Genomic DNA, 23,638 nt, shown 5'->3' with positions numbered 1-23,638 from the left:
GTACTGTAAAGTTCATGCTCATTCTGATGTTTGCACTCTCCAGCAGGACCTTGATAAGCTGAGTGTTTGGAGTCATTCCAACGGTATGGCCTTCAATGCCAGTAAATCTAAACTTATGCACATCTCCCGCAAACGACACCAATCGCTCCCTTATCTTCTTTCGGGTATCTCACTGACAGCGGTATGATCGGTCAAATATCTTGTAGTTACTATGAATGCTCAGCTATCTTGGAACGATCATGTTATGTATGTAATTTCTTCTGCAAATCGCACACTTATTCTCATCAAAACCATTGTTTTCAACTCTTCTCCTATACATATATTTCTGTATTTGTTGTGTCTTTATTGCTAATTGCTTATTTGCTTAATTCATTTAATTCATTCAATTTTTTACATCATTTTTTTTTCCTTTCCACTTTTATTCATTTCCAGTGAGTCATCTCTTTTATTTATTTTATATTAAAATATTTGTATGTTCTATTTTTATTTATTCTTATTTATTTTATTTATTTACTTTACTCATACCTTGTTGAGGAGCAGCAGGTTTTCTCATTTTAAGTACTTTATCAACCTCCTGTTTGCCAATTATCATTCAGTCTTTCATTACACTTATTTTATGTCCTTTTATCATTAATTGCTTATACCTTATTCAAGTTCATATTCGATTGCGTACATTATCTTTATTAATTTCAAGTAACTACTTTTTTTATATCTAAATATTTTAAAGTTATAACCTTCGGCTTCAAATACTTTTAAATAATAGTATTTTTATTTGCTTACTCCGTACACAACTTGATGACTGAGGAGTGGGTCTTTGATCATAGTGACTGTAATCGCTTTTGCTTCTCCTATGCCCCTCATGTATGTGATGGAAAAAGTGGCATGAATAAATACTAATAATAGCTTGTTTTGTATATAACTGTCTGGGGATCGGAAAATGGTTCTCGAATTTTGAAAGGAGACTATAGACTCGGACTTGTCCCCAAGAAAGCTTCCCCTTTTGAAATCTGGACTTGCAATGCTTATAGAGTCATTGAATCCAATCGCGGCCATTTCATCGAGCCGAATACAAAGCTTTCCTGGCAATGCCCGCCTTTGTTCTTCCTGACGTCAATAGACAGGAGCCAACCCGCGCTTTTTTATTTGGCTTGGTAAAATGGCCGCTGGTTGGCTTCTTTGTCGTATCGTACAAAGGCGTTGCAAGGGCTGGCTTTTTATAATATACGTCGGTGTATGTAGACCTGTTCCGAGCCACAAGGGGGCGCTATATAATTGGTCGGGTATACGGCCTCTCGTTGCAAAATGTGTGCGTTACGGGATAATGTGTGTGTACGTATTATGACGCGCATGCGTGTACCAGACTGTCTCTCAGTAAACACAGTGACACAATCTGTAATTCCATCAACATTTACTGAGTTACAAAGTAAGGAAATTACGAGAAGCTAGTCGTAATTGCTGTTCAGGACGGCTAGCGTTTAATTGGCTGTATTGAAATTTGAAGAGTCTTTTTTCCCCTCTGGTAAAGCCTAAGAGGGACAAGCACAGATAGAGTTCTGAGACAGGCAATTTTTTCATCGGGCGTACTCGGTAGGTTGTGTCATCAGATACAGAAAACCTGGCATCAGTGTCCATCATGTCCATGATCTGATGTACATATAGGCCTACATCATAGTATGCCCCTAGTCCGATTAACTAGGACCCTATAAATCGCCTTTTAAACATTTAGACCTGGTTGGGCGATAGCAGGGTCCAAGTTAGCCCCACTAGTGTGGCAAGGACTCTAGGGAGTGAAGAGTCCGTGCCACACTAGTGGGGCTAGGTCTAGGTCCAAGTACCTTCCATTTCCATAGCCTAGGCTTTTGCTTCCATTAATTCATTTCACTCAGAATAGCTTGTACCCTGAGTCAAATCCTCTGAATTAAAACTGTCTGTAAATCATGTAAATTAACATGATCAATGCACCCGTCTTTGTCTAACTATGGATTTTATTAGGGTTTCCATAATGATAATATGGTTTACTGACATGTGGGAAGAGAACAGAAATGTCCCCTTCAAAGTGGAAATGTCAAATGTCGAGCTCGAAGACGCCATCTTTTCTCAAATAGCGATTTTAATGTTGATGTCCTATTGACAGCGTCATTGCACGTCAGCCTAGCTGACCATTCACAGAAAACATACTGTGTTGGCTCATGCACGTCGATGACTGTTTGCTAAGCAGTGCAACGGTTTGGTAGCTGTGACATATTGAAATTCTTCCTGTCCCCATCTCAGCCCTACTTCAAGGTATGAACTGCAGGATTGTCACAAACTTTGAATCTTAATATCTTCTGAAATGAGAATGACTCGACAATTTTACTCACACTGGTGTGTTCCTCAGAGTTTGGACTTTTATACGAGTACCTTAACCCTAACACTCCTCAGTCCTCCAACAGGTGAAGGATTGAGGAGTGTTAGGGTTAATACACATGTAAAAGCTTGCCAAAACCGTACACAGCCCTACATGTGGGGCTAGATTGCACCCAGCATACTGAACTAAACATCTGTAATTTTCGAATAAGCATCTACATATATAGAATACTGAACTTCAAAAGGAAATAGCCCAGTCATTAAAGGTAACCTGGCGAATGACATAAAACTGTTCAAACTGCTCAATGTCCAAGACGTCAAACGGTGCATACATGCAACATCAACAAAAAAGTCCCAGATAAAATCCCATTAATAAACTGCTTATTGCCCTTCAGATTATGAATGCAGGCTTCTGAAAAATACTTGAAGCCTTTATCAAGCTGTTGCTATCCACTGCTTTTGGAGCCTTTTTGATGCAATTTTCCCTTAATCCGAAGGCTATCTCAGGAACCAGCTCTATCTCTTCCATTTACAGCTGTTGTGACACGCAAGTCCCTTACAGCCTTGTTTCCAGTTGCCGGGAATAAATTTGCATAAATATTAAGAAAGGCCTATGAAGCACGGCTAGCCAGCTTTGCCCTAGACAACTAGTAAATAAGTGGCATTGGTGTGATTGACTCATTGAAAAAAATGTGACCCACCATCCCCAAACCAGGCTGAAGTCGTTAACTGGGATGCTTGACAATTTCTCTATTTCACCTTTTTTTCACACTTCAAAGTGATCCATGTCAAATCTAAATTCTGTCTGCTAGAAGGTTTACACAGATAGTAATAGGTGTGAAACTTCCATGGAGACATGAGCAGTAGAATTTCCTCATTTTCAGGGAAATGAAGGTACCTACTTCAGCCTTGTTTGGGGATGGTGGGTCACAAGTAGAGCCTCTTAAGAGGCCAAAATTTCACAAACTGGAACAGTTTTTCCAGCAAATTTGCAATGTTTTAGTTTTGGGGCATTGCCTTTGAATCGAAAGCCTACGGTGTACATGTACGTGCAGCCGTGCGGCGTGTAGGAGGGACTGCAGTGGACTGATACTGGAAATTCTAGGTAACAAACAAAACTAGTTTATCCCATCTGCCCATATTTTTCATAAGGCTTTTCTCACTGAACCTACATGTAGTTTATTGATTCAACCAAGCTGGCCGACTTTTGCTGTTGGTGAAATTTTTGTCTTTATTATCTCAACAATAACATTGTCGGCACCATTCATTTTAAACACTGATCATTCCTGGTTGTACTTTAGAACAGGCAGTAAACACAGTAGGAATCTGTCTGGTCTAGGAACCGTGCAGACAGTGATAAATACATGTACACAATGTATACATGTGGATCCTAATAGATGTTTATAAATTATTTTGTATCAAGCATGTGCAGTGGGGATTTAACGAGTAAATTTGACCATGATTTGAGAGAATTTGACATGTACGTGCATGGGGCAACAGTAATTTCCCACTCAGTCCCGAGGAGAGCATGTACAGTGTACATGAACATGTACGGTATGATCACCAACATTACGGGTTCTTTAACATGACCATGCTCTTGGGACCTACTATTTAACATTGTCTGGTTCCAAGATCAAGAATATCCTTGTTGTGTTTGTTGCTGGTTGAACAATCGGGAATGATTTGTGTAGGAATAAATGGTAGTACGGAGACCCAAATTTCCCGATCAGGAAAAGTTGAGGTACATGTACATGTATTGCAGTTAAGGGCTAATCAATGAGCTTCTCAGGTGAGTGAAGCTGACTGAGAAGTCCAAGGCTCACAAATACATGTGGGAGCATACATGTATCCCATTCCAGCTCCCCCCTCCCTTTGTTCAATTCCTCCCTTCTTGCTTCCTCTGTTGTTTCCCATTTCTTCTCCAAGGCAAGAGTTTATGTACATGTATACAGACATCACTCATTTACCCTTGCAGTGGTTTCTTACCCATCAGAAAGTGCTAACATACTATGTATCCTAACTAGTCCAGTTTAGTTGGGGAGAATCTAAGAATATACACGTACTTAAGAAACAGAATTTGGCAGACCAGGCTCATAGAGTTTGTGGACAAGGTGTCAAGTGATGTCCATGTATGGAACTGTTTCCGTTCCCCCTCTCCCATGTCTAGCCCCACCCCCTGTATCTTAATCTTGGTTTCTTGTTGTATCGGTAGGATGCCCCTGTAGAGATGCTCAGACACCAGTTTCATCTTGCCACACATAGGCCTTTTCTTTTCAGTCAGGATTTCGTATTTTTTAATGTTTATCGTGCAATTTGTAATGTTAGCAAATACCATGACCCCAAACCTGCCATACCCTAACAGCAGGTTTTGTGAGGTTTGGTACCGTACCTGATGAACTTCTTGTTGAATTTTGTGAGACTTTGTGGTGAAAGATTGTACAAGTAGAGATGGATATTTTGTGCAGGAGTGACCAGTCTGGAAGATGCAGAAAATACAGTCCATTTCAATGAGAAATCATTTTTTTTCCAGGTCTTGTTTTGTCGTCACATTCTGTCCATGATGTTTGGCTCAATGTTCAGGGATTTTGACGAAGACCCATTTTTCAGGTAGGTCACAGAAATTTCCTAATCCCTTTGGCACTTCAAGAAAGAATTGCGGTATTTTCAACTATAGTATTTGGTTTTCGTTCTTGTTTTGAAAGACGCAGTTTTGAAAGTAGTTTTTAATATATTTGTAGCCATCTGGGAGTACAAGTTTGGGCCACTCTGTTTGCTTGAAAATTCCACCAGGCCTTGTGTATCAGTGGAAAAATGTGTAAAACTTACACTTGCAATGTACATGTACATGTAGGTGATGTACACGTTTGTTTGTATGCTATCCATGCGCATTACCCATACACGTACACGTACATGCATTTGTCAACTCTAAATGTTTCCAGTTCTTTCAAAATAATAATTTAAGTTTACAAATTGACAATTTGGAGGCCTCTGCATTTTGTACTGGTGTGTTATGTGAAATACATGTACGTGCACTGGGAGCGTACCTGATTTCATAGATTTGGACTTTTGATGCCTGAATTCTGATCAAGATTATTCATTTTCCCAATATAGCAACATTTGTACATATGCCTAGTTATCTCATCACAGTTATTGGTGTACTTGTACATCGGTGTATTGTAAAACCCTGTACAGTGTGTACATGTACATTGTACATACGTACACTAGCGCTGCTTGAGTAAGTCCAGCAGTCTTTTCAATGTGATTTTGTTACAGCGACATGCATGACATGCACAGACGCCACATGCAACGTATGCAGCCTGTGTTCAGTCCATCCTTTGGGTTTAGCCCATTCATGGCGTTAGAAGGAGGTAGGGGTCAAGACCACTTTGATGGGACAGGACGTGCTCACCGTAACTATGACAGACAGGTAAAAATATGGGATGCTGTTGAAGCCAATTCCATCATGCAGCCAAGCACAAAATGTTCCTAGCACACCAATTTTTGGCTCAGCAAAAGTACACATACATGTACGTAGCTTAATACCTGTTAACATGTCGTATTTCTTTCGACTAGTTCCTTACTGGTTTTTGCTTAACTTCTATACTCGCTGAGCTGAATTTTCTGCCGAGCCAAAAAAGAATTACATTTCCTGTTTCCGGACTTACACAATTTCGACAACAAAACATTACAGGCTCTTTTTTGGGGGGGATGGGAGAAATTTGGGGAAAATGTGATATTTGAATTACAGAAAAAAGTGTCTATTGTAGTTTGAATGCAGTGGTGCATAAATTTTCAATGGATTTATTTCTGCACACTGGTAGTATTGTTTAAAGTGTCATAGGTTCATTTCATTTGAAATAAGTGCCGTCAGACCTGTCTCGATGTTGATATTTTAAACCGGTTACTGCTTAGCCCCGCACTGAATCTGTAAAAGAAAAATTCTCACCTCCACATACCATCCGTTTTCTTTTGCTTTGAGGAATCAGAACCCTTTTTTGTTTTGGTGTTTTGTTTTCCTTAGCAGTGCTGAATAATCATTGGGTGTCGATGTATGAATTCTGAATATGTGAACTCACGTTATAGTGTGTATGCAGTGATGTGAAGAGTGCCCCTATTGCTAAAGCTGCGAGTCGTTCATGAAACAGATGCATGGATTGACAAGAAAAAGGTTGCTGATTAGTATCAAGGATGGCTGCCTTCTACACTGCAGTCTGATGACCAGTTTGGTACTTCAGTTACATGTATAATGTGCAGGTGTACTCTTTCAGTGTTAAGCTGACAATTGCACGGTCAATGTTCTTGCACATTTGTGTACAAATCCTATAGAGTCGTTACCAGGAGACCAGGTACCTGATGCCATTGGAATTCAGATGTCCATTCGACCTTATTTTTTGTCACTGTTGAGGGTCACGTTGTGCCCAGAATTTGGCATTCAGACGTGCCAGATCTTCCTGGACTCGGTAAAAGTTGTGAGCAGATGCTGTTTGGCACTGTTGATGATCCATCTTACCTTTTTTTCTGACCTCACAGGCACTGCAGCCTTTCGGCATGGAGGAACCTTTTGGCATGGGCTTTGGGAATATGTTTAGTAACATGCAGAGCATGATGGCCAATATGCATCGTAACTTTGTGAGTATACATGTTAATGAGGATCGTGGAGTTGTACATGTGTAGTTTGCTTCATTTTGCTACTTTATCAGCTTTGATTCTTAAATGGTTAACCTTATGCAGATATTTGACCCTAGAAATGGATAGAAATATATGTGTCCCTTGATGTGGCATTCTGTGTATATGTACGTCTCACATGTACATGTATACACAACAGCTAGGCCTACATGTACATGTATAGTGCAAGGTTTTTGTTCAAATAAAGTACTGAAACGAATGCGTCACAAACACAATAAACAGTGTGTGTGTCATAAAAGGTATTTGTGAGAGAATCAGTGCATGAACCAAAACGTGCATGTACGGTACTCCATTCATTTGTACAGCACTGTGTGGTTCTAGATGACGTCGGACTTCGGTATTCTATAGCGTTAGCATAACTATACGTGTACACATGTGGTACGTGCATATTTTATTGTGGCTGAAATCAGGCATGCAGTTTTCAGTTGACCCGGGGATTTCCATGTTTTGTGTAAACCTGGCCATGAAAAAAAAAATCTGCATTTTGGGTGCTTGTTTCAGTCCGCAGCAGCCACGGAAAATGCACTGATCACCAATTTGCTGGCACACCATAATAAATCAAGAATATCATCTGGCTTCATGTTTGGTGTACATTTATAACAGGATAAAAATAATGCAGATACAGGGCCTGTACTGTTCGCATTAAAACCACAGGAAACAAAGATGTTGCTACAGGTGTAGCGCCCTCTATTGACTACAAGCAAACAGTCTGGTTTTGCATTTTTTTTCGCACGTTATTGAATATGTCAGGATACGGATACTATACCGTGAGAATTCATTAGTAGGGGATATCAAGGTACAAACTGTAACAACTAAATACATGTTATTTACTTCCTAGAATTAAGGTAAAAAATCAGACTTGAGGTATTTTAAGTTGTTATAATGAAAAATATGCCATGAACAAATTGTATGATGTATTTGATGCAGGAGAACATGGCCAACAGCCCCGATGTCCACTCCTTCTCCCATTCTTCTTTCACTAGCTACTCCTCTGATGGCAATGGGGCACCCAAGGTCTACCAGGCCACATCCTCAACCAGAAAGGCACCAGGAGGGGTATGTTAAGGGCCTGGTTCTCACTTGGCTAGAAAGTGATTACTAATGCCAAATTTGGACATCGGATCCCATATCTGTGCTACAAATGGTCAAAAGTTGAACACATTCCACTTCAAATGAATTTTTGCTGGGATAATTTTGTAGCGTCAGATTTGCTTTGCCGTTGCCAGATTTGAAAACAAATTGAAAGGAAGGCTTGGAACCCACATGAATTCTCAAATAATCTGATTCCATTCAGCAGTTAACAATTTGGAAAACAGATTTGATGAACCAGATCAAAAATGGCTTCCTCAGGAAGAAGATCCATTGCAATGTTAATAAACATGATCTGGCTGGATTTTCCTCTTGATGCAAGCATTCGTGTTGTATTATCTCTTTCTGGTGTTCTTGCGCAGTCCTGTAGGGTTCAGAGTGGTTTCAAGTTGAAATGTCCCAATTTCTTTCACATGTGCAGGTGAAAGAAACACGGCGCTCAGTGCGAGATAGTGAGGTAGGACTGGAAAGGATGGCTGTCGGTCATCACCTTGGTAAGTATAAAGCAGCGCAAATGGACTGTCCAGTATTGCAGTTGAGACTAATAGAAGACCAGTTCCAAGTAACAGGGTGAATGAAGACAAAGGAATGTTTTTGTAGCAGGTCATGTCAATAGATCATGACTTGAATTCACACTGGAGGCCTTGAGTAGGTCTGATGGTCGTAGGAAGTATTGACCATGACACAGGTGCTGTGAGGTGCTGTTTGGTATGTCTAAATGACTTCAGAAACATTCTGCTGGGATCCAAACGTCAGGCCCTCCATAGTTTGTGACTTTAGAGAGTTTGCTGAACATAGAATAGTACGCAATTCGTTATGCGTCTTCAAAGGTGGCACTGTTTTATTTCTTCTTGTAGTATTAATCCTCCTACGCTAAGTTGCATTCTTGACACAGTTGTCATATCAGTCAAAATCAGTCAAATTTCCCATACGTGTCTGTGTGCTGGGGGAAATCAAGTGGAAGGCATTTTTTACTGTTAATGGCACAATTATCTGCTCAGAAAGTGAAAATATGAGTTAAACATGCCTGACTATTTTAAAAGTGGTCGTAATATTTTTATTATTATTTATTCAGCCATCAACGGAATACAAGCAACATGCAATTCCAAAATACAAACAAAAAACATAAACAAGTAAACAAACTAAACAAAAACAAACCCATCCAAGTTGGCCGGGACTGACAAAAGTATAAACAAACACTGTGACTCTAAAACCTGTCAATCCAAACTTGAAGAGGTATACATGTAAAAACACACATAAAACAGCAAGATTGGACTTATAATAAAAATGACTGTAAAAGATAATGACAAATACCAAAATTTCTAATAAACTGAACAGAGAGTGTGAAAATAAATAAAGGTACTAAATTAATTTTAAACAAAAATTGGAAACTGTGATACTGTTTAGGGACAGCAAATATTTCAGAAACCTAAATCATATTAGGCACAAACTGTGTAATGGGTAAAGCAGAAATAACAATAATAATAGCATGAAAAATTCATTCTTTAAGCACTGCCCATTTCAAGACCCGTTAAAATTAAATCTTAAGTACATTGTAGTTTTGTCCAGTGTTTCTTAAATGTGCTTTTTGGCCTCGACAAAAAAAATGTACAGCTTTTCTCTTAAACGTAGCAACCATAGTGTATAAACCCCTCTGTTGCCTGCCACAGACTAAACCCCTTCTAAGTGTACATGCGCGATTTTGGCATGTTTCTTATTGGACTGCTCAGAAAAGAATACCCCATACATGTATCTTGTCCAGTCTGTTTAGCTTGGACTGTATGTGCTCTATGACCAAGTGATTCTCATTTCTCTAGGGGATCGTGCCCACGTCGTTGAGCGATCACGGAACTCACGTACAGGCCAGATGGAACAGAAGCAAGATTTCACCAACCTGGATGAGAGTCAGTAGACACAAGTTTTTAAGTTTTTTCTCTTTAGACATAATGTACCCTTCTCGCATCTCTATATGCTCCTTCAGTATATGAAAACTATTTGACATCTATTTGGGGTTAGGTGTATTGAAAAGGGCACTTTTTGAATCATTTCAAATTATCCAAGCAGTTGAAGATGTTGTTGCCATGGTTTCAGTCAGGGAAAACCATACAGTCATACTGAACTACCAGAACGCTAACTCGTCATTTCTCGCACTGCGAAGCTTATATGCCACCTGGGCTTAGATGTTTTGAATTCATTTGCTTATTTATAGAACAGAATAAAACAAGCGGAATTTTTGTACTCTGTATGAATTCCGAATGCAACACACAAGAACAATAACAGAGCTGCTCATGAATGGGAGAATTCATTTTAGCATAAAAAGTAAAAAGACACTGTTCTTTTCAGCATTTCAGAATAATGAGCCAGTTCAGTATTCCAACAGCGCATGCCCACTCCAAGGCTCTTTGGGAGCAGCTACCCATGCACACAATAGATTGTCCTATTGTCGCAGCCATAAGTTGGCTCACGTATGCTCTTTGTTCCTGAAAGCCCTGGGCTTTTTGAAATAGAGTACCAAATGTCATTTAGAACAAGTTGATGCCGCACAAAGGAATGGAGTGCGCATGCATTGATTCACTCACAGGTACTCCTGCTCATGCTTTTTACACACATAAGTGTGCTTGTGACCTACTCACTTCGGTACTCTGTACCAAACTGGCTCACTGCACTGCAGGTATCGTTGATTCACTCCTATTCAAGTTAAACCTCACGATGAATTGAGTTGCAAGAGCGTGAAGAAGAATGAACACTGTGCTGATACACCAGAGCTGCTTCAAGATCAAATAGGCAATCCACATGATAGACAACTCAGATTAGATGCCATTACTGTGCTGGCACCACACTCACATGCACATTCTTCGGCTTGATGTGTGCGTGCATTTGGCAAATCACAACACCCTATTGGTTGAAGAGGCATGTAACGCATTTGTACCACCTGTCCACAAGCGATTTGCCACTGTAGTAATAACCTCAGATTCTGGTTGTCGAAGTACATGTACACTGTTCACCATTTTATTTTGAGAGTTCCTGCATCCGATACAAGACACAAGCCATAGAAAAGCCACACGCTGTGAGTTGTTTCGTTTTTAATTCTTGAATTTGTCCTTCACAGCTGAGGCCGATGCTTTCAACAGTGAGTGGAGAGAACGAACGCAGCGATACAACCGTCACCATGCCGTGTCTGGCAGACATAGACAAAGCACCCCTGCAATCACCAGTGGAAGGTACGCATGCCAATAATACACCAGCAAGCGCGTGAGCATTACCCTGTGAGGGCGCTCTTGCAAGAAATTGGGACCTAATCACAGATTTGTTCCCAAACCAGTGCCGACAAGGTAATGGCACTGGAAAAGCCAGAGGTTGCATGTTTTTTCAATTTCATTCCTGTGATGGGAAATCACCACATGTACAATGTACACACAGATGATGTGAGTTTGATGCAGGACATGCTGAGCACATGCAACCTATCTATGTTGGGATTTTCCGACTCCATGTGCGTGCTGGAGACTTAGTGATTCCCATCAACCTGTCTCTTCTTGCCTGGTGCCAGAGTGATTCAAGTTGTGTTGGATTAAAATTATAAAACTGATATTAAGTTTTGTTAAAATGATTGCAACAACTGTAGGCTAATAGCAATGATATAGCACTCTTAGGATCAGAATTTTGTCTAAATGCAGAGCATCCACATGTGCAACCCACTCTGCAAGTGCAGAACCTGTTTCTGGATTCAGGTTGGAAAGTTAGCTGTAGAAGACCATTTTCAAGAATTGAACTTGGTCACATTTTAAAAGTTCTGAGTAGGCCGTGAAAATATTGTGTGAAATTTTTTTTTTAATTTCTTGAGTGGACAGCCACTCAATTAACCCTAACAGTCTCAAATCCTTCCATTTAAATATGATTTTACAAACCCCTACACCCTAGGGGTTAGGGTTAAGAAAGCCACAAATCAGTACTGATCACCAGGTCTCCATTAAAAGCGGTAGCTGCAATCAATTTGTGTCACTACAAACCTTCAAAGTGCACCTTTGTGTCTCAGCTAACCTTATTTTCAACTTTTGTTTCACTGTTTCAAAGGGTCTTTTACTGCCTGTTTGGTTTTCATGCTGATGAGTATTTTTATATTCAGGTACAAATCTATGATGTCATTCCAGGAAGAAAGCCTCAATACATATCTTACATTGGTTTGGACACAAAAAAGTGCTGCATTTTTGTGAAATTTGCTGTACTAAAATTTCTCTTCTTTGGTGATTCATAGTTGGTTATGTGCATATCAGTATAAAACAAGTATCAATCCCTTTCTCAGAAATGTTTTCAGTGAATAAATTCTGGATTTGCAATTTGAACAGAGCAAACTATGCACTGAATTTGCCTTCCTAGGATGACTTCTTAGCAACAGCGCCCTCAGTTGTCCAGGAAAGCATGAATAATTTGAAGTGTTCAATTAAAAAGTGCACTTTTCAATTTATTTAACTAAATAGGAAGCAAAAAAAGTTGAAGAGTACAAAAGTAAATAAAATTGTTTCTAAGAAAAATTCATTTTAGCTGAACTTAAGAAGTGACCTTTCATTTGTGTCTGTGCAGGGAAAATTACACTTCAGTACAACGGGACCGCTCACCATCCAGACCTACCGGCCCAAGCAAAGGAGGTCGTCACAGGAGTCGTGATCATGACTAAAGAACAAGGGGCAAGAGACACTAAACTCACAGAGATCTATTAAAAAAAGAACACAGTCCTGGGCGATTCCATGCAGAAGTGGAAATTTAGTCGCACTGTCACCCACCTCTAACACAATTCACCAAAGTGGAATGAAAGGTTATGCTACTGTTTACTGTTGCCACAGTCTTTTTTTTTTTAGTTGAAAACCCCCATTTTGTTGAAGAATTACCCATGGGTAAAGAAGATAAGGTCAGAAATGATTCCACGACATGTCCACTTTAGCATGGAATCGCCTTGTGATTTCTCATCACTGTTTTTTGTGTTGCTCTTGTTTATAGCATTTGCTCATGTTTCTAGATTATCGTTCAATAGCTGTGCTTTGGCATTATATTTTCAATTTTTTCACAGTACCTAGCTACACTGCCTACATCATCTTTCAACAATTGTACTTCTTTTAAGACCATAATTTTGTTTCCTGTACATCGCTGGTAAAGGGCTAACCATTTGTACTATCTACAATGGTCCACAAAATTTCCAATTGGAAATAGACCCCAATGAAGATTGTCAATGAAAATAACACATTTTATCAAATATCCATAGGACTTTTAAAAGAAACAGCTAACAGTGGCCTGGAATCAAGACCAAGATTTTATGAGTAGGTAATTCTTCATTCCATGGCTTAAAAGAGGCAGTGCTTGCTTAGCGCTGTCAGGATTTCTGTTTTTGAGTAAAGACACCTCCGCATTTGATATTGTACATTAGTTTCTGTTAGTTGGATGGGCGATGAGGGAAGGGACAGTCATAAGAAAAGATTTGATGAGCAGAGTAAATATTGAGGTGTAGCAATTGAAAACTAAGCTGTGTATAGCATGAACTCTGTCTATGTAAAAAAAATGGACGTCTTCATTGTTAAGTTTTGAGAAATTTCATGTTGTTGGTAGTTTCCTTTAGCATCAAATTTAAACGGATCTTTTATAAAGAGGATATACCATATGACAAGCACAAGATATTGTCAATGAGATTTTGTATCTTCTCTGTAATCATAGTTGCAACTGAGTGGTTCAAAACAGTTTTTCTGAAATTTTTTTTTACGTCCGTAATATGTGACCGGCTCTAGAAAAATGGGTGCTAAGTTGCCAGATTCAGGTTATGTGTTTATGATATGGCTGGATTCTGTACATCAAAAGCTACAATTTGATATATGAATGACCCCTGTAGTGCTCTGCGTTCCTGAGATACATATTCATTTGTATATTACATGTATGGACATTTTCGGATTCGATAAAAGCCCTTTTCGAGAAAAGCTCATAAAGTGTAGATCTTGGAAACAAGATCTACAGGATTTCTTACTGAATGATCAATTTTTCATCTTTTGTGATCAGTACCCATGTTTATAATCACAAATTCTAAACAAAAATTATAAAAGCTACTAAAGGAAAAAAAACAAAATCACATTTTCGAAGAAATTTTGCCCTTTCCAAATACAACGGGCCATTATGTATTTTGGCCTTGTGCGATTTATTACCTTTTTTTGCAGAGCAGGTCACATATGATCATCCAAATGCAATGTGTTGCACTGTTTGAAGTCTCTGGACTTCTAATCATAAAAAAACCCCATTATGTTTGGGGAAGGGGCAGTGTCCCCCCCCCCCCCCCCCGTCACTGCCCTTAATAGCATGAGCATTATGCAGACTCATATCAAACATGCATGTATTCCAGCACGCTTGACATCAAGTTTAATATCTTGATTTACCATGCATTGTGAAAATACCAGGACTGAACTGGTTTATTGTAAAATTAACTTTAAAAAGTGAAGGCCAAAATTACACCAAATTTTTAAAGTGAGTTTGTAACTTGTACTTTTATTCCTTTACTTTCATATTTTGGTGGTGTGTTGCATTTTTGACACGAATGAATTTGCAAATAACATACCGATTTGTTTTGATGGTGAGTTGTCTTTTCAGTAACAAGTATTGAAAAAAGGTTCAACAATGTCAGGTGAATATTTCTGTTGTGTAGTAATTAAATACATATCTATGAGAAAGTGAGTACCCATGTATCTCTAGTTTGAGTGGTTTGTGTGTGACAGTTCATGAAAAGTGGATGGCAGCTTTCTAATCTTCAACCCATGAGCAAGCACAAACAAAATATGTGTGCTTCAAATTTGCAAAAGGTGAGCATATTTTGACTTGAGCAAATCTTATAAAAAATGTTTTGCGACATCAAATTTGCTCTACTTTCACCAAAAGTATGTACTGTACCAGTCTTCAAGTCGGTGGGGGAGATGAATGCAGTTTATTGCTGCCATGTTCCTTATGAATGGTGCTCCCGGTGACATGAGGCATGGCATTGCTTCTGATCAATCTGTTTTCTTTTGAATGAAAAGAATTCTGAATTTCACGTAATGATAGTTTCATCAACAGCAACAAAGACGTTTCTCTCTGGCTTTGATCACTGCACTGTTACAGTAAGAGCTTTTTGTGAAAAGCTCAATCAAATTTTCACAAGACACAAAATACATGTATACTGCGATGTGTGATAATTCTAGGTGCAGAGTATTTTAATGGACGGACACACTTTAGTGAAATCAGACAATTCAAATTTACTTTAAGATCAGAAAAGATCAAGCTGGTTAAAATAAAGATGTACACACACTCTGATTCAATTTATACACTGCTTACAAAATATACAAAGATAAATTTCCACTGTCCACAAGCAACTCATAAATCAATATTTTAGAACTATTTGAATTTCAATTACACTATCCTGACGACCTGCCAGCAAGGGCTGGATTAAAACCCTCCGATGCATCGACCTCGTATTTAACTGATCATGGACCCAAGTCCGTCAATGAGTTTGATCGACTCATTTAGTAATAGATATACACTGCTTATTTCAATTATGTTGATCAAACATGTATGTGTGAACGGTGGGTGTACTTGATAAGTTCAGAAGAAAAAATCCAATAAATGCCAATTTTACTCACACAGAAAAAAAACATTCATTTGAGAAATAATTTTCTCCCCCACAAATGAAATTTTTCCTAATGTTCCGAAGAACTGAACGTTTGCTCACAAAGTAAAGAACTTTTGTTTAGAGCCAAATCTCTCAAAATGTGAAACAAAAGTGGACATAATGTCTGTTATTCTGTTCTGTGCAGGAACAATTGATGACAACTGTGCTTTGCAAGCAACAATAGTCCTGTTTGGTGGACACTTGGTGTATTGGGCATGTTTACCACAGGCCACACTGGAAAACTTCCCACCATCCATCCTGTGTCTTCTGTGTCAGTGAGAGAGTGCTTCAAGTCATGGCAGACTATGTCTGGACTATTCACCGGTTGGCAGCAGCTTTAATGGAGAATTGAACACACCAACAATTGCTTGCCACTGCGTTAGCTGTGAAACTGTGAAGGCCTCTTCGAAATGTATCAGAACAGTGCATCACGCACATTTTATTTTCTTGGCTCCTGTGAGCTGGTCCTCCCTTGCCACATAATCTACAGTTAAGCGCTTGTTTCAGACCATGTTCAGACGTTCTTGCCCAGGCAAAGGCTGGTTGCAGCTACGGTACATACATGTACATGGCTATAAAGCTAGAGAGTCAAAAGAAGTCAACATGTGACGGATTTCCAACGATTTTATTCTAAAATTTTCTTTCATTTTCTCGAGCACCTCGTCCATTTTATGGTATATTCCTTTTAAAAGTTGTCCAATGGAATCTCCTTGTACTTGGTGCGCACTTGGCACGTTCTCTGTGTAGCGTCGCATGCAGACTCATGACCAATAGGGATGGAGTAAACTGTCTCATATCCAGGTGCCAGAGCGTGTTTCACAACGCGGGCATTATCACTTCTCAGGGGGCATTATCACTTCTCAGGGGGCATTATCAAATGTTAATACACGGTCACGTTGCACGTTGTTGCATGGGGAGACTGTCTGAGGTATTAATGCCAGTCTCACAAACACATGTTGGTTCTTGCGAACACACACACACATAAGAACGTTGCATACCGTAACCTCGTGTGGATAGTCCTTGTTTTTGTGCATTAAGAAAACACAATGAAAATATTAATTGTTTTTGAACTGGGAACAAGATTTCAGATTTTTTTTTTTTGGTAACATGTTTCCTCGACTGTACTTCCTTTTTTAATACGAAATATAACCCTAATCCCAAAATGCCTCTAATCTTCTTTTTCAGAGAAAATGGGTAAATCCACAGAATGTCTTCCCTTGCTGTATGGTTTGGACATCTTTTGTTCACAAGTTAACACTAGGTATGTAAGGTGGTGCGTGTTGGTCAAACATTGTACTGAACAGATCTGCCAGCAGCAACTTGACTCAAGGGTTCCACAACAAATGTGCATCGCTGTACCTGAAAGAAAAACAGTGACTACACGGGCAGTTACAATTACTGATAAATGTACAGGAACACATATCATGCCACACATCACTATGTACACCTGCACCCAATCATGATAATGTAAAGTGAAATCTACATTTTAAGAAAATATACCTGTACACTCTACTCTTTGACAATAATCAAATCTCTCTGATTAGAAAGAAGCCTGGAGCTGAAAGGTCCCCAACAAGGCATCAATTCAAGTAAAATGACTGACATCATGGCAAGACAGCCTTCAGTTGACCAGCAAACCATGGATATTTTCAATGTTCAAGAAAAAGTACTTTTTATACACTAAACCCCAAATGGATGTCAGATAATATTCATGCACTGAGGTATAGCACAGAGCCCCACAATAAAGGGTCTAACAGAACTTCACTGGATGAACCCTTTAAAGTTAGTTGATGACTTGGTGGTATTCGGAGAGATGTGACTTGTTCATTGCTGGCACTTCAGATATGCCAGAGACAGGAGCAACACTGGGTGGGCTCGTAGCACAGACCAGTTCGACCCTTGCGATCCAGGACAGCATTGGGAAAGAAATGGTTGATCAACCAGAATGGAATCATCAAAACAAAGAACACTGTGGGTGAAAAATACAAAAACATTCTTGAGCGCGTAACAGTAGACCTATTCATAAGGAAGCCGTATGCTCCTATTCCCTGATTCTATCATATTTGATGTAATCTGTTCAATGGGCTGGTGCCAGACTATTTTTTTTAATGTGGGTTCCAAAAATTAGACATAATATATCACAAATTGTTAATTATTCTGAACAAAATATGGGATGAATTTGTATTGAACTTTTATTTTCATGTTTTTTTTCACTTTCGGGTTCCGAAATTGGGATGCTTTACCTCATTTTCAATTAAAAATGGCTGACACATGAATACAGTCTATCACTTTTAAGTATGAAAATGGTAAGGTTAAAAATAAGTAACCATGAAAGACTGACAAAAATATACACAAGGCAACACATGTACACTTCTACAATGAACTATTACAGACAATAACACCTGTATGCAAAGAAGTTAGAGCACATTTACATTTCTACAATGAACTATTACAGACAATAACACCTGTTTGCAAAGAAAATCAGAGCACATTTACATTTCTACAATGAACTATTACAGACAATAACACCTGTATGCAAAGAAGTTAGAGCACATCTACATTTCTACAATGAACTATTACAGACAATAACACCTATTTGCAAAGAAAATCAGAGCAAAGTTTCAGAACTGATGTTCCAGAACTTACCCATGGATAACAGACATAGCACAACCGATGACAGGGACATGTAGTACAGTTCCACAGTATTGGTTTGCTGCGTGTGTAGGTAGGGGTGTGAAAACAATGACTAAAGTTACGTAACTGAGAAGAATAAGGATGATATACATGTATAGATGTATATGTCTGTAGCTCAAAAGTGCCTCTGGCGACCTATGACTGTTTCTCACAGAGCAGGTCACAGTAGGCAAGTTATCTCGGCATAAAAGAATGTAATTTTAATACGACGGCCACTGAGCAGGGATCAATAACTGTACAGTGTGCACAGATTGCTTTTCTTTGAGCCATCCGAGACTCTGGGTAATACCTCAGTTGGGCATTACATTGTCAAGCTATGGCTGCATCCGAATCTCTTGTCTAGAGCTAGGTCGAGGTCTTCGCTCCATTGGAAATGCGTGGAGACGCGTAGACAATAGACCTAGCCATAGCTCTGGAAGCCCGTTTCGGACACGGCCTATGATTGTTCAAATATTGTCAAAAAAGCCATTTGCAAAAAAGTACCAAAAGAGTAAAATACATACTGGGATAATGTTTCAAGTCTTGTGTTCTTGAAAGATGCAGTTTGCCCCATCCCTAAACACTGTTATTTAAAATATGTGCGGAAGACATACGAAAGATTACACATATGCCACAATGCCTCCAAAAAACACCTGCTCTCATCACATACAGCAGAGGGCAAGCTCAAGCAACAACTATTTGTCAACAACTGGTCAATTTTTTGGCGGATAACCTATGCATAAAGTATATCCTGAGTACCAGGCAAAATTAACCAGCGGCTAGCAAATAGTTGTCATTTAAACTTGCCCAGAATGTGTGAAAACTCGACCATGGATGTCCCCCATCAAGTGAGTGCTATACTCTAGTCTGATGTGGTTCCCAGGCCCTATTGCCTAGTGGAAACCCCCCCTCACCCGAGCAGCCCACCCCCAAAAACAAACTTACACATTCAATTGCCAGAGCCGTGAAGACTGTCAGCACTGTGCCAAAAATGAAACAGATCCCACCAAAGATATGAAACACCACCTTCACCTCAAACGGGACAGGGTCCATCATCGAGAATATGATGGTAAAACCTGGGAGGAAGAAAGAGTGACATGGAGGCAGAATCAACTAACAGATGGTAAAATGGGGATTTGCATACTCTGATCAGTTCACTGGACCCCTGACCTGCATGTCACCATCAGCATCCATAACGTAATGTACACACATACTGGTATCTGGTTACTTTTTCATACTCTCGTTGATCTTGTATAAGGGTCATTCCAAGAGGTTGGGACACAATTTGTCATGGTGTCCTTGTTACATGGGTAACTTTTACTGTCCGTCATGACCTGTACAGGAAGTCATTTACTCTGTAAAAATAAAACACACCCCTGTATTTAGCCTTGCAAGATGTATAACGATGTCAATTTGGAGTCCACATTCAGGGAAATAGCTGTTCAATTTTACGGAACCCATATAATAATTGACAGTCACAAACTGTGCCCCAACCTCATGGAATGACCCATAAGCATTTGCTGTTTATGAGGAACCCTCATATTATTACCTATATTCATGTTAATATTCAGAATGATATGAAAACAAACTACATGAATACTACCATCCCACTACCACGATGCTATTAACCAGTTACGTGACGGCCATCTGAAACGTGTGAACTTCTTTGGTTCACTGTGTTTAATAGCTCTATCACCACGGTTACCGCGGCCATGGCGGTCGGTGCCCCTACAATTGGCTGCAGTGCCCTGAAAATTTCCACTTTGTGTGCCTTATTCTTCCTGGCACTGGTGCCCTGAAAAAATACCCTAAATTTCCTGTGAGTTTCCAACTTCACATTCACGTGCTGCCGTCTACCGGTACACGATCGTCTTCCTGCCACATGGGTGCATGGCCAGGGCAGCCAAGCTGGCAGACCCAGCACACCGCACTGCAGCACCGTATTGCATGAGGCTTGCCTGCATCATTGGCTTCAATTTACAATACATAACTGTACATGTATTTGGGACCAGCCAGCCTAGCCCGGCAAATTGGGCATAATGTGCAACGACCTGGCTGGCACATGCGTACATGGGCTTGAGCAGCGTCCAAAACAGGCCCCTGCAGCTATGGCTAGGTCTTTTGTCCCCCAAGTTTCAAATCGCGTATGCACGCACGCAGCAGACTCAACTACATGTGCGTAACTGATTATTCCTTGACATGATGGGTTGGCCAACTTTACCGCACAGGGGGTTACATGTACATGTACGTGTATGTTGGTAAGCTCACGCTATGCAGTCAAAAAAGATGCATCAAAATAGAAACAAAACATACTCTATAGTGCAGTTTACTGGATTTTTTTTTATGAATTAATTTTCTCTTAATTAAGAAATCCTTTGTCAGAAAATGTGCCTATTCCTTCCTGTAATATGATGTTTTGTCATGGGTTATATAATATTCAATCAGGATAGCTCAAATAAAACACAATTTATCTTTTTCCAGTTTCGTAACTCGTTTTGCAGAATATTTTACACCTTGGCCTCAGTGCCCTTCTTTTGTAGAAAGTTTGGCCTTGTTGTCCTTGTCATTTGCTGCGGTGTCCCTGAACATGTCCCATTTCTTAAGGCAAAAGTGACATTGCCCCCAAAAGTTAAAATTCAAGCCCTACTCTGTGGTTAACATAAGCAACATCTTCAGTGGAATTGGCATGTTAGTCACACACCTTTCCAGTGAAATTAGCACTAGTGAAACCCTTGGTTTTTAAAAAATTTGATGAAATCATGTTGCCCGGTGTACAATCAAATCAGTCCAAGTTACCCATGCACACCTCTCAGTTCACACTGATGCTGTGTTCCAGTTCACCAATCAAATCGGAAAGGTGCGAAGTATGTTAACTGAGCATGCTGACATGGCTAAGAGAAAATGCAATCAAGTTGGACCCGCCCGTGCACCTGTGTGTTTGAGGTTATCAACTACTCACCTATCATACAAAATGTGAAAACAATGGACACAATGAGTTGATCAAACAAATGTTGGCCACAGTAGCGTGATGAGTGTTCCCTGAAATAAGACAAGGAGTCCACAAGTGACATTTTAAAACAACAACAGTGTTAATTATATATAACAGGTTTTTGCCCTTACCCAACGTATATTAATAAGCACTGTATGCTCAGTGCAGGAGGTCGTGGGTTTGAGTCCCACCCGAGTAAGCTTATAAGGTTTTTTCACAAGCTCTCGGACAAGCACTGAGCATACTGGTTTGTTTGTCGCTACTAAGCATCTCAAAGTCTCCCATAGGCCGCCTGATTGAAAGTTGTGGCTTAATTTGACATCTTCTAAAAACAAATTACATGTACATGTAAGTACCACAGGAAATGGTTCACCGTGTACCAGCGTTAAGAAAATGTCATGAATCAAAAGAAAAATGGGAAAATACTCTTACCTTGTCAGCACAAAGAACTGAGGGAAAAGTAACGCAAAGGCAAATAAGACGATGATGACTCGGCTGTTCGGTGGGAGAAAAAAGAGAAGAAAGTCCTGTAAACTTGACAAATGCTAGAAAGCTGCTCAATATTTATCATGACAGGCTCACGTTAGGTGCCAGCCTTTTTGGGTGGGGCTATAACTATAAACTTACATTTTCATTCGGTTGCTCTTGGGAAACCAACGGATGAAGTGGAAGACAACGTGGGAGAAGCTGTACCACCACATGATGACGTCTGGCTGACAGAAGAATAGCTTTACAGCAGCCTATGGATACAGGAACACTGCAAAGAACAGTCTACGTGTAGATGGTGGAAGAAAGGAATCAGGAGACATTATATCAAGAATATCTTTGCATCTCTCTCCAACATTAATACCGTTACCATTCCTTGTCATTCCAAATCCTCTGACCTGTTGCGACAGCCACCCAAACCACTGAACCAGCGCTATGCATGGCCATGAAAGCAATGCGGCATGCACAGTGCACAGTCCGGGGCACACCATACTGATGAGCCGGTACAGTGTGCATGTGGGAGACGGTAGGCTAAATCTGTCTTCCCTAGTCCTTTCTCTTTTCTATGGGCCCTATGGACAAAGGGTGTGGGTGATAATTGTAATTTAGGCCCTAAGTTAAAACAAAGTGGCTATTGTTACGGCAGCTGTAACGCATCTCCCATTTTCTATTGTTACGGCACTGAACTGTGCAAGTGCGATGACGTACAATGTAGCTGATCATCATGACGGTTTATATATTTTAACATTACTTGGATCGCTGAACGCTTTTTGCCGAGTGGTCAAGGTGGAAGGTTTAGAACCACTGGTGCGTGAGTTTGAATCCCCGCTTGGACCATTTTATTTTTTTTCGCCTAAATTTTATGTTTTATACCATTGACCATTTTTTTATGTTGATTTCTAAGTAATTGTATAGGCCTAGGGCCTAAGCAGGAATCTTTCTTCTTTTCTCATCGGAGGCTTTGGAGGATTTCTTTTAAAAGGAAATAAAGTTCAAAATCTGCGCTTAAGTTGGTACGCTTGCACAGTTGCAGTGCCGTAATGATAGAAAATGGGAGATGCGTTACCGCTGCCGTAACAACAGCAACGGCAAAGTTAAAAATGAAGGACTTTACACCGCATGAGTGATTTTGCACAATGGTAGAAAGGCATTGTGGGAAGGAAAAAGGAGCAAACATTGGTCTATTTTCCTTCCCACAATGCCTTTCTACCATTGTGCAAAATCACCCATGCAGTTGGCCTATTTGCGATTAGGCTTCGGGGCCTAGGACGAGCATGACAAGTAGGAGCTCGAGATAAGGCTTAGGCCTAGTTTACAATGGCCTAAAATCACTAAACTTTCTGGTACATGGAAGTGAACTTACCAACAAAAGGGAATTATTTTCAGAAAAGCCGACATTATGTCAAGACTCGTGAACAGTAAGAAACAGGTACGACAAAGGTTTGGATGACGAACAAAACACTGGGGAATCGACCATTTGCCTGCAAGTGCACTGCAATGCAACAGCAGTGTACTATATAGTGTATAGCACAGCGTTATAATGACGTCACGTCACCAGAACTACAGGCTGTCCTTGTTCCCAGAGTTGATTTAATCTTGTGTTTTTACAAGAGGCGCAGTAAACACGAAAAGGAGGTTGTACGAGCTGTGTTTCTCTCTTTACGGAGGAACGTGTGTTATCGCAGACTCTTTTTTTTATC

General features: G+C 39.9%; 2 protein-coding genes across 5 annotated transcripts; one reads left to right on the top strand and one right to left on the bottom strand.

Moving 5' to 3' along the window:
- The first annotated feature begins 1,335 nt into the window (after positions 1–1,335).
- Positions 1,336–14,823, top strand: mlf2 (myeloid leukemia factor 2). 4 transcript variants are annotated; one of them, XM_022244255.2, is made up of 10 exons: positions 1,356–1,423; positions 2,135–2,283; positions 4,877–4,953; positions 5,620–5,773; positions 6,877–6,975; positions 7,960–8,088; positions 8,543–8,615; positions 9,939–10,025; positions 11,231–11,342; positions 12,700–14,823. In XM_022244255.2, the coding sequence occupies exons 3-10, from the start codon at positions 4,904–4,906 to the stop codon at positions 12,791–12,793; spliced, it is 798 nt and encodes a 265-aa protein (XP_022099947.2). In that variant the 5' UTR covers positions 1,356–1,423; positions 2,135–2,283; positions 4,877–4,903; the 3' UTR covers positions 12,794–14,823. The 4 variants fall into 4 exon arrangements, with proteins under 4 accessions (XP_022099946.2, XP_022099947.2, XP_087003423.1 ...); XM_087147297.1 differs by having other exon boundaries at positions 1,361–1,587; XM_022244254.2 differs by lacking the exon at positions 2,135–2,283 and having other exon boundaries at positions 1,336–1,423.
- A 494-nt stretch (positions 14,824–15,317) lies between these two features.
- On the bottom strand, positions 15,318–23,464 carry LOC110984260 (uncharacterized). Its single transcript, XM_022244257.2, has 7 exons — positions 23,302–23,464; positions 22,080–22,223; positions 21,885–21,947; positions 21,423–21,502; positions 19,409–19,539; positions 18,437–18,503; positions 15,318–17,759 (listed from the first exon to the last, which is right to left on the bottom strand). The coding sequence occupies exons 2-7, from the start codon at positions 22,151–22,153 to the stop codon at positions 17,629–17,631; spliced, it is 546 nt and encodes a 181-aa protein (XP_022099949.1). The 5' UTR covers positions 22,154–22,223; positions 23,302–23,464; the 3' UTR covers positions 15,318–17,628.
- Positions 23,465–23,638: the final 174 nt, after the last annotated feature.

The sequence above is a fragment of the Acanthaster planci genome, linkage group LG16 (genome assembly GCF_054643075.1).
Source record: "Acanthaster planci isolate LZ-2023a linkage group LG16, COTS_SCS, whole genome shotgun sequence".
NCBI classification, from domain to species: domain Eukaryota; kingdom Metazoa; phylum Echinodermata; class Asteroidea; order Valvatida; family Acanthasteridae; genus Acanthaster; species Acanthaster planci.
The sequence above is the reverse complement of the archived record's forward strand: the minus strand, read 5'-3'. Positions and strand labels throughout refer to the sequence as shown.